Source organism: Antechinus flavipes, chromosome 1 (genome assembly GCF_016432865.1).
Source record: "Antechinus flavipes isolate AdamAnt ecotype Samford, QLD, Australia chromosome 1, AdamAnt_v2, whole genome shotgun sequence".
Lineage (NCBI taxonomy): Eukaryota > Metazoa > Chordata > Mammalia > Dasyuromorphia > Dasyuridae > Antechinus > Antechinus flavipes.
The window spans coordinates 538,398,665-538,414,631 of NC_067398.1; the positions used below are offsets into that span (position 1 = coordinate 538,398,665).

At 32.7% G+C, this 15,967-nt stretch overlaps 1 protein-coding gene across 5 annotated transcripts in view; it reads left to right on the forward strand.

Annotated features, from left to right (window-relative positions):
- The window catches only part of DCDC2 (doublecortin domain containing 2), a 204,081-nt gene that overhangs the window by 157,420 nt on the left and 30,694 nt on the right, over positions 1–15,967 (forward strand). For all 5 annotated transcript variants that reach the window (XM_051970611.1, XM_051970613.1, XM_051970610.1 and 2 more), the window contains one exon: positions 15,628–15,728. In XM_051970611.1, the coding sequence (XP_051826571.1) occupies positions 15,628–15,728 (101 nt within the window). The remainder of the gene's footprint in view (positions 1–15,627; positions 15,729–15,967) is intronic.

Sequence of the window (15,967 nt, forward strand, 5' to 3'; positions counted from 1 at the left end):
TATAATTTCTAGTAACAGTTCTGGTAGCAAATCCACAGGTGGACAAAGATAAAGAATATGGCTGGCACAGTCATATGTAAGATATTTATGGCTTATTTTGGAAAGCTCCTAAATCCAGGGAACTATGTCAGCTGCACAAAACATTTACATGAATTGTTTATTGTGGAAATTTCTTTCGCTGTGCTCTCTTTGGCCTAATCAGTTATTTATGCATTTATTCAGTTATTTGATTGCCACTGTGTTTCATCTCTGAAAGCTCAAAGATCTCTTCAGAAGTTACGCTAATAGCATAAGCCTGCATGAGACTTGGGAGAATAAGAAAAATGGGAAACTGGGGAAAAATCTGATACACAAAGGATGGGTCTATATTTATTCTCTCAAACAAGAGGAAATATGCATAAATAAATAATTGTATATGTTTTTCTGACACTGTTAGCATTGCTAATGAATATGTTGTCAAATCAACCGCTGTTTATTATTGTGGCAGTGCACAACAGCCAGCCAGATACTACTGTATGATTGTTGGTATATCAGGTTCAGTCATCTAGTTTGAAAATGCCTTGAATTTGATGTATTTAAATACAGTAGATACTTATTTGAATATAGAATGTATTGTGCTTTGTATGGCACCTTGTTAGAATAATTTCCCAATATAGCAGAATCTGTCGTACTTTTAGAGGTCCTATGAACCTCCTTTTCATTCCAGAGCATTTTTATAGAGACTTTTTATTTGTTTTTCATTGGTAGAAGTATTACAGCCCGAGTAAAAAAAAAACTAGAGAATGTGCTAAATTAATTTGACCATTTATCTATTTGAACATTGGTAAATTAGTTTGTATATTATACAAATAAACAAAGATTAGGTTTTCCTTGAGAATTTAGCTGTGATTAAAAATTATATTTATGTATGTATATATGCACATATACAAAGCAACCAAATTTGTGAATTTAGATAGCTAATATGACTCTTCTCATGAAAGTCTTATAAAGTCACTGTTTTCTATTATAGAATTATTTCAATTTTCAGTCTTTTTTTCCACAATAATTTTCTACTTATTTATGAATGCATTTTAATCACCTGTGGTTTGGTTTATTTTTCCCCTTTCTCCTGTTGCTTCCCCCACCTTAGCCTTCCCTCCTTCTATCCTTTGTAGGAAAGAATGAACATAACACCAAAGAATAATTAAGGAAATCTAGGATGTTTTCTTAAAATCCCAAAACCATTTGATGTCTTTAAATTAAACCTTCTATTTTTCATTTTGAACTAAAAGAATAAATTGTTCTGAATGTTCCTGTATATTGTATATTAAATGCATGTTATACTCATATCACACATTAACATTTTTATTTCCACTGGGACTTCAGTTGCAGTCAGATTTTTTTGGTTCATCGGCTTTATGTTGAGGGCATCCAATAACTATATCTGAAGGTAGGAAAAATAAAGTTTTATTTCTCTTGAAAAAAATTTCTTAATGAAAACTTAGAAGCTTGCATGTAAAAATTTAAAGGGAAATTCTTGACCTTGCAATATCTATTTTTGTTTTTGCTTAGTGGAAAGTCGAAAACATTCTTTTTTTTAGCCACATCTTTCCTCCAATATAATTAATTTGAAATAACTAATTTTGTTGTGTAATCAAGATATCTAATTATTTTCAACTGATTTGCCTATTCATTCTACATCCTAATGATCTTCTATATATGTGTTACTGTTTTGTGTTCAAACTCTCCATTGCTTTTAGATCAGCCATGTCAACCATAATTTTTTGTTTAGAACCATCACTTACCCATGTTGGACATCCTTAGCTTCATGTCTAACTTATTAAATGCCTATTATATGTGAGATATCATGTAAAGCCCCAGAATACAAAGAAATAACAAAAAGGAGCTCATTGTTAATTTTGGACAGAGCACTTTCATTTAAATTATGAAGTTAGAAGCCAAACCATACTGAGTTAAGAAGAGAATGAAAAGAGAGGAAGTGGAGAAAGTATTGTAGAATTGACTTCACAAGGAGTTTAGCCACAAAAGGCAGAAGACCTTTGGGACTAATAATTTGCAAGGGTAGAATGATCAAGTAATGATTTCTGAGTTTGGAGAAGACATGGACAAATTTTTTTTGTTTATATATATATATTTGTATTTTATAATAACTTTTTATTGACAGAACCCATGCCAGGGTAATTTTTTACAACATTATCCCTTGCACTCACTTCTGTTCCGGTTTTTCCCCTCTCTCCCTCCAGTCCCTCCCTTAGATGGCAAGCAGTCCTATATGTGTTAAATATGTTGCAGTATATCCAAAATACAAAATATGTTTGCAGAACCGAACAGTTCTCTTGTTGCACAGGAAGAATTGGATTCAGAAGGTAAAAATAAACCGGGAAGAAAAACAAAAATGCAAGCAGTTTACATTCATTTCCCAGTGTTCTTTCTTTGGGTGTAGCTGCTTCTGTCCATCCTTGATCAATTGAAACTGAGTTAAGTCTCTTTGTCAAAGAAATTCACTATGGACATATTTTTAGATAGTAAAGATAAGTCATTAGACAGGGAGAGATTGACAACTGAAGGGAGTAGGGAAAATAGAGAGTGAAAAGTCTGCTGGAGCAGTCAGGATGAAATGGGATCAATTATACATGTACTGGGTAAGAAGAGTCATCCAATATGTGAGATGGGTGAAGGAGATTATAGTAGCAGAAAGCATCAAAATGTTATGAGCTGAGGAGAAGGAAGCTCTTGGCAAATGTCTATCCACTGTACCATCTAGTTGCACCCAGACTGCAAATTTAAGAAGAAAATTGAATTTTTCTTTTACAATTTCTCTTTTTTGTTTTCTTATACTTTGTGAATGCTGTGTAGCATTATTTTTGATGACACAGCCATTCATTTTAATCATTATAGCATTTAGCATTGTCTGAGAGGTTACTTTATAATATTATTTCATCTACCAAATATGGATTGAGCATTTCTTATATGTATATAGTTTGCTATGGGTTATAGAATAAGAGGGAAATAACCACAGGACATGGTTTTTTTTTTTTTAAACATGTGAACCTTTATGCTGTAGGGAGTAGAGTGCTGAACACTGGAAAAGGGAAATATGGATAGAAATATACAGCTGAATTAGCTGAATGACCATGAGTATGAAGTTATGAAAGTCTTGACTAAGGTGATCACGGCATCACAGGAGAGAAGGGAACATTCCTGAGAGCTGTTATGAAGATTAAATCAATAGGCCTTGGCAATGATTGAATAGAGGGATGGAGAGAGATATACATGCTTGCTTTCCAGACACTTGACAAAACTAATTGTCTGAAACAAACTACTTCCTTTGAACACACTATTATTGTTTTGTGCAAAAACTCTAAGCTTGTGCTGTTTCCCTTGAACCCCCTGCATCCAGTTTCTCTTCTCATTCTCTTTGTCTCTTTCTTCATCCTTTGCAATAGACATCTGTGCATAATTATCTATTATGTTATATTATATATTATTATATATATAGTACTCTATGATATATTATATCTATGATACTCTTTTTTTCCTCATCTTCTTCATAAGCATCACAAAATAATATGCCCAGGTAATCATCTTGCCCTTGGTGGTATAATGAAACCAGTTTAATCAGTTTCTTTATTTACTTCTTTGAGTAGAAACTGTGATTAATTCTTGCACTTAATGGGAGCTTTTATATCTTTTAATTTCAATTTTAGTGAAAAGATCAAGATTGGGTTGGATAAAAATCTCCCATTGAGAGTTTGATCAGTTAAATTAATGTTTATAGATGTGACAAAAATGAAATGCTTGCTAATACCCTTAGATCCTTATTCTGGTCCTCCACTACATTCACTGCAAAAGTTGAAGGAGCTGCGAAGAATTAATTGGATATATTTTCTATTTTTCTTTATTTGATGAGTTTCAATGTCAAAGAATTCCTCATCTAGTGATTGAGTTGTTAGTATTGAGCCACCCCATACTTGGGTTGGTTCTCACATGACAGACATAATAATTTGTCAACCAGAATATGTTTGAAGTCTTTTTAGTTTGTTTAAAATCTTCAAGAATATGTACTTCATTGGCCATTTTTTGTGTGAACCCAACATCACTTCCATGCCAAAATGAGGTACAAGGATCTTTTTGATAGCATGAAACATATAGCCATTTGTAAATTTTTCTTCTACTATTTAATTTTTTTTTCTGCTGAGGCAATTAGGGTTAAGTGACTTGCCCAGGGTCACACATCTAGGAAGGGTTAAGTATCTGAGGCCAGATTTAAACTCAGGTTCCCCTGACTTCAAGGCTGATGCTCTCCACCTAGCTGCCCCCATTATTTAATTTTAAGGTAATATTCTCACCCATGTGTTGAACTTTGATATCCTTTAATCACTGCTGAACTTGAACAACATCAATCTTTTTTTTTTTATTTTGACCAGACAAATGTGAAATTCTAAATAATTCTGAATCAGATAATTAATTTTGCTCAATCAATAAAATGGGCATATTGCATTAGATATAAACTCAGTAAATATAATTTCTTTATTCCTGTTGGTTGAGGTATATTGTACATGCTTCACCCCCAAATAATACCCACAGTTTATAAAATCATGAGCATTAACTCTATAATATGTTTACAATTAAAGTCTTATACAACTACTCATTAACATGAAAATAATGAATTCGAAGAGAAGGACTCTAGAAATTAGTACTAAGGATTATGAGGTCCTTTTTTTTCCTGGTCTTGCCCAGGGTCACACAGTAATCTCCTGACTTCAGGACCAGTGCTCTATCCCTTGTGCCATCTAGCTGTCCCAGATTATGAAGTCTTCAGCAAAACACTAAAGATCTTAGGCATTCTGAGGTATTTTCATTATCTTCAGTGCTCCTGATCCAAGGCTTTCAGAAGGAAAAATTTCCATTGGGGAAGTAAATACCTGGTTAAGAAAATGGCAGCAAAGAATGGCAGAAGTATATGACAATTAGCCAGAAAGCAAGAACATATTCTATTAAGTGCTTACTACAGCCTAAGCATTTTGTCCAAGCACAGGAAAGATAACATATAAATAAATGTACATTATAGGTATATATAATGTAACTGGAAGATATCTTGGAGGGAAGGGACTAAATCCTGTGAAGACTAGGAAAGATATCTCCAGAAGATGGGATTTGTGCTGCATCTTGAAAAAAAGCTAGAAGACAGAATTCAGAATAGAGAGCATTAAGGATAGAGAGCATTTCAGGTAAGGGTGATAACCAGTACAAAAACGTGGAAGGTGGGAGATATGGAATGTTACATATGGACAATAGTTAAGTCAGAATAGTTGGATTATTGAGTCCATGGAAGAAAATTGAAAGACAGGAAGGGCTTTAAATTCCAAACAGGATTTTATATTTGATTCTGGGTTTCCATAGATATGTTCTAGAAGGATTCTTGTCTTTAGAATGAACAAAACTAAAAAAGACTTTGATGTTCCTATAAACTGAGATTCTGTGATTAATTTTGGGGACTCAGGCCAAAACACTGGTTTTCACAGTTATTATTTGCAATCATCTCCTTATTTAAGGTTATAAATAATAATTATTAGAAATAAACATTTAAGTGAAACTTCATCATGAATTTTGCTGATTTTTTTTTGTGTGATCAGGTATTTACTCTATTAGGTAGAATATGATAGGGTCAAAAGTAAAAGCCAGATGAAGTATGTGAGGCAAATTTGAAGAAGAAGAGATCAGGAAAGGCTTCATTAAAAAAAAAGGTAGAGCTTGAGACTGAACCTATTTTTTCTTTAAATCTACAATAATTTTTTTTGGGAAAGGTTTAATTCATTATCCATTGATACACAAAAACATTTAAATATGTTGACAAAGCAAAAAAAGAAGAGTAGAAACAAACAAACAAAAAAAATAAATGCAGCAACAACAACAAACCTTCAGTATCTAGATCAAATGATAAAAGAAATGGTTGTAAATGAGCTAATTTAACTATACTTTAAATTTACCTCAGTGAGTTGCTTCTTACTGCTTACTATTGATGAGGCCCAGTGACAGACCATCAGGATTCTTGTTATTTACAGATGGTTAAAAGAAACAAAAACCGTGTCCATTAACCGTAACAAGGTATTGCCTATATTCCTTGTATTTAATGTGAGTTTCATTTGATGTCTAATGCTGTCTTTATTTCCATAATTGCAGCCAAGTCTGGGCCTTGTCACATTAATAAGTTGGCATGCTCAGAATTGAAATCAGGATCCGTAATTCTCAGATTATTTTCATGCCAGCTCCAGAATATCTGGATGGGAAGTGGAAACATTCAATCAATTAAATGGAGTAAAATGGCAATGCAAAGTAATTTCTTATAATTATGTATGCCAGTATAAAGGTGCTGCTATTGGTTAGCCCAAGCAGATTCCCTTTAAACATGATGATTTTTTTAGTCTTCACACATTTTAGCCCATATCCTCTAGCAATGGTATCACCAGAGAAGTGAAGTTGCAAACAAACTATAAAAAGAATCATAAAAAGCAATGAGTGGTACATTCATTATCAATGTGTATTTCACCTAGCCTTTGAATTCTGATAGTTTGTAGAGAGAATCTGACTTTTGCACATATGAAGAAACGTAAAATGGAAAACAGAGTAGGAGAAGAAAAACAAATGGACTTGTATGTAAAACCTGAGACAATTTGTGACATTTTAGTTTTATTTAATAATTACATTTGTGAAATATCATTATGCCCATTTAAAGAAAAGATAAATGAAGTATAATGGTGTGATATATTATGGACATCAGTTCAGAGTCATTCAGTCAGTTATGTTTATTAGCAGACAATAATTTGGTGCTTCATTTTTTCCTGTTTGAAGTCTGCAGTTAGAGAGCTTTTCAATTAATCATGGGACATTTCTTCAATTTCTGAACTTGGCCAAGCTCAAGGAATACAAAGGCGCAAACTAAAACAGTTTCCCTGACACCAAACAACTTAAAGGAAAGTGACATATACATAGAGAAGTGTCTGCAAAATATATTCAAAATAAATACCTGAGATTTTTATTATGGGGGGTGTAGAAGAGGGAATGTACTAGTTGTTGGAAGGATTGGGAAAGTATTTTATCCTGGAGCCAGTAAGGAGTCATTGAATTGGTTTTTCCCCCCTTTTTAAAGCATTGTAGTGTGATAATCAGATGTTTGGACTTTAGGAACATCAGCTTGGCAGCTGAGAGGAGGATGGATGATAAAGTAGAAAACATTGAGTCAGGGAGAAAAGAGGAGTGTATTATAATAGTCTAGCTAAGAAATGATGAGAGCCTGAACTTGGTGGTTGAATGCGAATTGAGAAAGGAAGTGGGTGTGAGAAATGTAGAGGTTGAATTGATAAGAATTGGCAACTCATTTTATATGGGTTTTAAGAAAGGATGAGAGAAGTAAAGGATGAGTCTGAAGATATATATCTTGGTGACTGGAAGTGTTATATAACATGAAAAATGAAGAATGAGGCAGAAAAAAGCCAAACACATGTATGTAGAGAAAAAAAAAGTCTTATAATGTAATAAGAAAATGGCTTTGGAATAATAGTAGAAATTGAGAATTATAGACTATTGATGTTTCTAAATTTATAAAATGTTTCCATTTGACTATCAGAGAACACAATTAAATGCAGATTAGTAATTAAAAAACCCATTTAGTTTGTATCATAGTATTAAATTAATTATATTCATAGAAAACTCACTGCTGTTTAATAGTTTGCTCTATTCTCCATATGAATAATATTTTAATCATTGGGTAAGAGTATTTGCATAAGTTATAGCAAAGATCAGGGTTGACCAGTATTCCTTTCTAATGAAGTATTTATTACATGGCAACTCACCTGCTTCTTTTACTCTGGCATTTGTTAAATTCCATATTAGTTGAGAAGACTGCTTTATAAAAGGTCAGGTCTTTTAGAAATGCTTTCTTCAATTGTCAATGAGATATTATGATGACAACAATCTATTTCCATGAAGAATGATATTAGGAATTTAATATCTTTTCAGATAAGGACGTGTAGATCACATTAACATTAAGCTAATAAAATTCATTTTTATATCTACTTCATACCAATTTTAATTCTCTCTGGTGACAGATGTGACACATAGAATGACTGCAGTGGAACAAGATGATTTGCCTTGTATATGGACCTTCCATAACCATGTAGTCTATAATATTTTTTCTTCTTAGACAATCATCTTATTTATTGCAAAACATAAACTCCATGGGTCTCTTCATTTTTCTCAATAATCTATTAGGCTTAATGAGCTATATTTTAAAAATATTTTCTTTTTTAAATTAAATTGAGCTTTTTTATGAGATGTAGCCTCAATAGTAAATCACATTAAAATGTTTATTGTCACATTATCTTTCTTGCTTACTTATACAGATCACAGTTAATAAATGTCTCAGATTTCCATAAAGTATTCAAGACAGATCATCATGACAGAAATTTTTTTTTCTCCACTGTCAAGCTTCAGTCAATTTCAGATGTGAGACACATTAAAATACTATATACATATTGCCATTTTGCTTCAAATAATTTTACTATTTTCAGATAAAATTGTGTTCTGTAAGTTATTAATTCTTGAGCCTAAATATTTAAATTTTTATTTTTATCAATAACTTGGATGCATCTTTCTAGCATGTTTTCTCATTTGTGTGAATATACAAAAGAATTTTAATTCCAATGAAATGAAATACTGATGCATTAAGAACAGAAAATGCATTCATTTTAGTTCTGGTTGTAGAATGGTTAAAATATATATATTCCGATTTTATTTTCCTGTAGAGGAAATGGATCCACATATATTATGAGCTAGGCACAATGATATGTTAATGTTGTGGATTTCCTGTCTCTATAGCACTTCTTCAATCTAAGTAATAAAATTGATGGTGGAAATCACTGAACAATAATCAAAGGTGTTTTTATTTTGCCTGGAGTATTTGATATTTTCTATCTATTATACATTGAGAGATCAATTCATGATCTGTAGGTGAAAAAAAAGCTCAGAATAAATTTGTATAGTCTATATATAATTGACTGAATTCAGGGTTTAAAAGGTATGATTATCTTCTCTGTTCTTCCCTCCCTCTCTTTTTCTCCTTTCATTCTATTACTTGTTATTTAACAATCATATTCAATTTAATAATTATTGAGCTTTAATATAAAGAAGCTTCATCCATCTTTCAACAAATTTCTATTCAGGATGCACTGCAAAGAGCAACAGCTCTGAATTCAGAAATCTTGAGTTCCAAATATGGTTTTCATATTTATTATTTGTATTATTTTGAAAAAAAGCATAACTTGCTGGACTTTAGTTTTTTCATTTGCAAAATAAGAGAGCTGGACAATATGGTCTCTTAGGTCCTTCCAAGCACCTAGAATGCTTTTATGGCATATGTATATCAAGGGTACATGGTCAATCCTTGTTTCTCTGTTGTTAACCTAATTTTTAACAGGAGAAGAGCAGCATCTATTTGGCTATAGCCATCAGTCCTACATACTCTGATCGGGGCAAATCTACTTAGAAACTTAGTTCTCTTAGTTTTGCAGAAAAAGTCACATGGATATCATTAGTTGTTCATAATATTCTGTATACATCGAGCTGCCTCAGTTTGCTGTGGTTATTTAATATCACTGAGTTTGGTAAGTTATATGAGGTATACTTGAATCAACATTTATTTACACTTCAGAAATCATTAAATGCTATAAATTATGTTTAATTTATTATTTTGTTGATTGTTGAGACTTTAAAAATACTGGAAAAATTAACAGATTCAATTTAAAAGTACATCATGCTTTATTTTTGGAAAGCTGGTTGTTAAATATTGCTTGGCACAGCCCTGGGTATAATATGATTGTCTAGCAGGATCAAAGGATCTTAAGAACATGATCCTTTCAGCGGATCCTCCTTTCCTTCTTTTATTGTGTATATTACATGCCTTGGCTAGAATCAGGGGTTTTAGGCATTGATTAGAACAGGATTATTTTCTAGAGTATATAGTCCTTCGATGAATAAACATTAATAATAAGTGTTTTATTAAGCAAGTGCACTGAGGTCCCTGATTTCTCTGTCTTCTCCTTTAATTGCCCTTATTATTACATTGCCATTATGAGCAAAATTTGCCATTTGTTGGATAAATTTAAAATAGCTTTAATGGTGGAATGAAATGGTGTGTTTTCCAAATGTTTGTGTGAATACAGCTACTGGTGAAATGTTATTCTTTGTTATTCAAGCAAATGCTCTAAATTTTCAGTCTTTTGTTTTTGAACAATTTAGGACAATTTTCATTTACTTTTCTATGGTGGCATTCAAAGAAATAGAACAAATTCCTTTCATTGTGTAACATTTTTAGGCAAATAATGGATAGAATTTTTATTCTCTTTGTTTTATATCTTGATTCACTTTTGAAGGGTAACAAAATATCTTGCATAGACTTGGGATAATCTGTGGAAAAATTACATATCTATCTATCTATATTAAAGTTGAATAGCAAATATAACTCCTATTGTCTATACCATTCAATTGACATTTTGCATATGAGGGTTTATTTGTTGTTTATCTATTTAGGTCAGCATTGTTGATAATTTTTTGTGTTAGGCTACAATCAGTAGATGATATGATCTCCACCTTTAAGAAATTTATGATCTACTGAGATAAACAGGACATGCACAATACTTTGAACTAAAGAAGGGCTACCAAAAGTCTGTGACCAAGGTACCAAGAAAGAAGTACAAGCCTAACCTCAAGGAAATTGCTCCATCTGTGTGGACAGGGTGTTGAAGTCGGTCAGAAGATGAGGGCATCTCATTCTAGGGTGATGGGCATCATGAATTCATTCATCACACAAAGAATGCATCCCTGGCAGCAAGATGTCTGGCCTGCTGCATTCTACCAAACACTCTGCCATCACGCCATGTGAAATCCAGACAGCCGGGTGCCAGCTGCTGCCCAGGGAGATGCCCAAACACACCATGTCCACAGGCACCAAGGCTGCCACCAAGGAGCAGTGAAGACCTTAAAACTACAGCCCCAGTAGCACAATGAAATGATTTGGAATATTGTGGAATACTGCATCCAGAAGGAAATAAGGGAGGTAGTGAATGGTGGATATGAATAGGCTAGAATCTCTTGTTAATAAAGAATTGTACTTGGGCAGTAGTATAAATCATAAATGATATTAGAGATAAAATGTAGACCAGTCATGTAGTAAGACTAAGAAATAAATGGCTTATGAATGGCCTGAGTGCCCCAATGGATCCACCCAATAGGTAGATATTCCCTTCTCAAGTCATTTTATATACAACCCTGTAGAATATGGACATGAATGAGAGTCAGATGATACTGTTACAAAGAGTACTTGTATCTAGCAATCTTTTCTTTGTTTCTTGTCTTACTAAATTGATGGAAATCCTTAAAATTTACAAAGTACTTGATGCTTGTATTCTTCACGACATTAAGCAGAATGCTTTGCATATAGTATGCGCCTAATAGTTAATAATAAATCATCCTATTAATTAAAATAAAACTTATTTGATATTACCATCTTAATAGACTTCATCTTCCCCTAAACATTTTTCTTTTCTTTCTTTAAATGTTTGACTGCTTATACAATTTTATTGGTGAAGAAAATCCTGGTGAGAAATTCCCTTTCATAATACAGTTCAGCGCCTGCCCTCTACTTTCTAGCCTTAGAGGGTTGAATGGAAAACTGAGAGGTGAAAGTATTTGCCCAAAGGTCACAATAGCCACTTTATGGCAGAAATTGAACTTAAATTAGGTTTTCCAGAGTTGAGGGCTAATTAAAATTCACTATTATATTCATTTATTCTAGATCTCTAGAAGGTTTTCATGTATAGGCATTATTCTGTGATGTCTTCTCCAATTTTTATATGGTTGGGAAAAGTAGTGAGAAAGGTAAAGTTGCTACTAATATATTCAAAACTAAAATAGTGATTATTTTAGGTTATTTGCTTCTCAAAATGTTATTCTTAGCCTCTGATATATCACAGGTGGCTGAGAGGTAACTTCATATTTATATGTTAGCAGTATGCAACAGATTTCTATTTTAAAATAGACTAATTTTTAAAAACATCTTTTTTTATGATTGTCTCCTACAAGCTGGCCATCTCTTTTGCACTCTACTTTGAATTATACTTTCCTTGGCTATATTTCCATGTTGTCTTAAGATTTTTCTGTTTCTTAGTCACTGTTTGTTCTTATTTTGTGTTTATTTCAAAGGTTCATAGGAGATGACTTGTACATCTCAATTTAAGAATGGACATTAATTTTTGTCTAACATTTGTTTCTTTTTATCTTCTCTGTGTCAGTTATACAGACTTATTGAGTTAATTTTCCATTGTGATAACCTTGTTGTAGAAATAGTTAAAGCAATATTTATTTCATATAGAACTTGAATACCTTATTTTCCTTAATTTCTTCTGATTTTCCTTGTAAATATTTTTGAGAAGTAAATGCTTTATACTGGGATAAAGAAACAAAAATAGATCATAACATCAAACAATATAAGAATTGGAAGATAGATTAGGTCCAGTTCAGTAACATTAACAATTGATCTTCTATGTCATTTAAAAATTTTCAAATCACTTTATAGACTTTGTCATGGGAAGAACTGTGATGCAGTTGAAAGGAGGATCTTGCTTTATAAGCCTGATTTGCCTCAACTAATTTGCTACCTGTGTGACCCTAAGAAAAGCATTTAGTAATCTCTCTAGATCTGTTTCCTCATTTGTAAAATGGAATTGAAACTATGGCCTCTATGGTTCTTTCCAGCTCTAAATTTATGATAATAACTGTGGTCATAATCTCTTATATAACACTCTTGAGGTGTTATCCTTATTTCAGAAATGAGGGTACTGAAGTTCAAAGAAGCTTTGATTTATCCATAGTAACACACTCAGTTAGTGGTAGAGGTTGGATTTGAACCAGTGTCTTATTCTCAATTCAGCAATTGATCCTTTATACTAAGCCACCTCTTAGAATTTTGTGTCTTTGATATTACCTCTGAGGTACATTTTTGTGGAAAAGTATGATTGCTTTCAGAAGATTAGGACCATAACCTATTATGGATCTATCAATGATAACTTTAAGAATTTCTTGAACTTAATTGTGTTTTTCTTTTGTACAATCTCTTAGGACAATAAATTCATATGTTTTTAATTATTGTACAAAATAATGTTTCCTTTTGTTGATTCTAAAATCACTGGGTATAGACTTCAAAGGGGGCAGTCTCTTATATTACAGAGTTTGGTGAGGTAAGAAATCTTGTTCACTTCTATCTTGTTGATCATACCTCTTAATATTCTACTTTCTGATTGGCAAAATTATAATGTCTTGATAGAGAATTCAAACACTTTTGAGGTGCACTTTCCCTTTACCAAAATTTAGAGACAAGAACTTTACACATTCCAGACATATCTTTATGAAAGTAACATTATGCCCTCTGTTTTGATTTTACTAAAAAAATTTCTCTGATTATACTTAACAGTTTGTTGATAATTTTTGACCACAACTACGTATTGGATTGAAAGTCTTCAGTGTATTAACAATATTATGACATGAAAAGATCCAGGCAGAAAGTCTCATATGCATAGCATCTTTTATATCCATAGTAAAATATAGGCTGCCTTTGATTTAGAAGGGAGTAGTTGGTGGAAATGATCAAAAGTAGAGAGAATTTTAAAAAATAAGTATAGAATATTTACTTTTTCTGTAATTCATTATGTATATCTGTATATGCAGCATACATACCAAAATTACACAGTCTAAGTAAAGCTTAATATAAAAATGTCTTTGTATTAAACACATAGCAATTAATAGTAGGGGGAGATAGCTGAGAAGCATGCTGGGTGGTAAGAACAAACATCCCGGGATTACAAATTTGCATAGAAAATCCTCAAAACAGGTAATTCTATGTGGATAATAGAGAATTCAACTCCATATAATGAGCATTAATAAATGCTCATTTATCAATTTTCTACTCTGTACAAAACACCAGGGAAGATACACAACAAATCAGATACAGTCTTGGAGCTTGCAGCCCTCAGGGAACTTAAATTTAGTAGATAGGGATATATTAGATTCTCATAGATCATTATAAAACAAAGCAGATTATAATAGTTTTCCAGGAAAGGTACAAACAAAGGGCTCTCTGAATTTTAGATATCAATTCTGACTGACTGGGTATTAGAAGGATCCATGGAATTATGGGATCATAGGGTTGAAAAAGGGGGTGTAGTGGTCATATAGTCCAGCCCACTCATTTTACAGATATGGAAACCTAGACTCAGACAGAAGATATGACTTGAATCAAGATCACACGGGTAGCAAGTTAATATAGCCAGGTCCTTTTACCCCAGTACGAATGCTTGTTTCCATTATTTCAAAGAAGAAGTAAGTTTAAGGTAGAGACTGGGAGATAGGGATTGCAGGTAAATTACATATGATGGGTTGTTTTTAAAAAAGACATGGGAAAATTAGAAAGAGTCCAGTGAAGAATAGTAAAAAATAATTTATTGAAATAGGAAAATAGATATGATAGGAATAATAAAGAACTAGAAATAGTTTTTAAACAGCATGGATAATAGAAGCACGGAAAAGGATGACTATATGATGTTCTAAGTATGTGAAGGATTATGAAGATCAAAACAGTGTAAATGAGTTTAAATTTCAGCAAGAGATAATTAAGCTACATGAAAGAAAACATTTCTTGACTGTGATAGTGAATCAACATTACGATTTACTATTGAAGGGGGGGGGATCACATCTTGAAGAAAGGTTTAGATCTTCATCTATTCAGAGAGTGGGAGCTGGACTAAGTAATAGATTTGTGATTCTCTGATTACTTAGCCTAGAGAAGAGAAAGCTGAAAGGGAGAATTAAAGACTGTGTTCAGGTATTGCAAGCAGCTGAATCCTCTTTTGTTAAAAAAAAAATAGAGCAAGGTGATAGAAATCAATTTATTTTCCTTACAGTGAAGTCAATTAAGTAGTAATATGTATTACTGGAAACGCACAGGGAGATCTGTAAAATACAGGCTCGATTATGACTTATGTGGGGTGTGAAAGGAATTATGAATCTGTAACCTAACCTGTAGGACATATTGACTTCAAATTAGAAGATTTAAATTGTCTTATATAAATTGAATAATATCAATATTAATACTAAGTGCTCATTTTCTCTTGGAAATTAGGATTTTTAATCACAGATGTGCTTGAAATGAAAGGTTTCTTGCTTCCCTCACTCCCCCTTTTCCTGCCAAGCATCATTTCTATTTCATGGATGGGAGAGAGGTGGAGAGAGGTATTAATCAGAACTAAAGTCAGGAGCTTTCTCGGATAGACCTAAAATCTCCCGTTTCTATATTTTGTGAAAGGTACACATTTGATAGAAAGCAAAGCAACATCATCAACAATAGCCTTCTTGGTTAAATGTAATACAAGTGCCTATTAAGAATATATCCACACCCTGCTCCGCCCCTAAATAAGATTTTGGCTGTAGTTCTAGGATGAAGCCACACGATGTCAGAATTGGACTTTCCTTTCCCCTCCTAATCGATTTTTTTTTTTTTTTTTTTTTTTTCCTTTGTAGATGAAGGCATTTTCAAAGCCGGAACAGAGAGATCTGAAATGGAGGGGGCTGCAGAAGTACAAGAAGATGAAGACACTCAAGTTGAGATTCCAGTCGATCAGGTAATCTTCATGACTTTCAAGAAGAGCTAGAAAACACCTTCCCAATGCATGTTTTTTCCTTTTAGCTATGCACTTTGCCCCCTATTCTGTTGAGGCAAATATCAATTGTTAACTCAGATTGCATATGACTACCTGTTTAAAAAACAAGAACAAAACCCAACACTGACTTTTAAAACACCTTCTTGTATTTTCTTAGTGCTTTCTTCAAATGTTTAATCACTTGTTCATTGTGACACTTT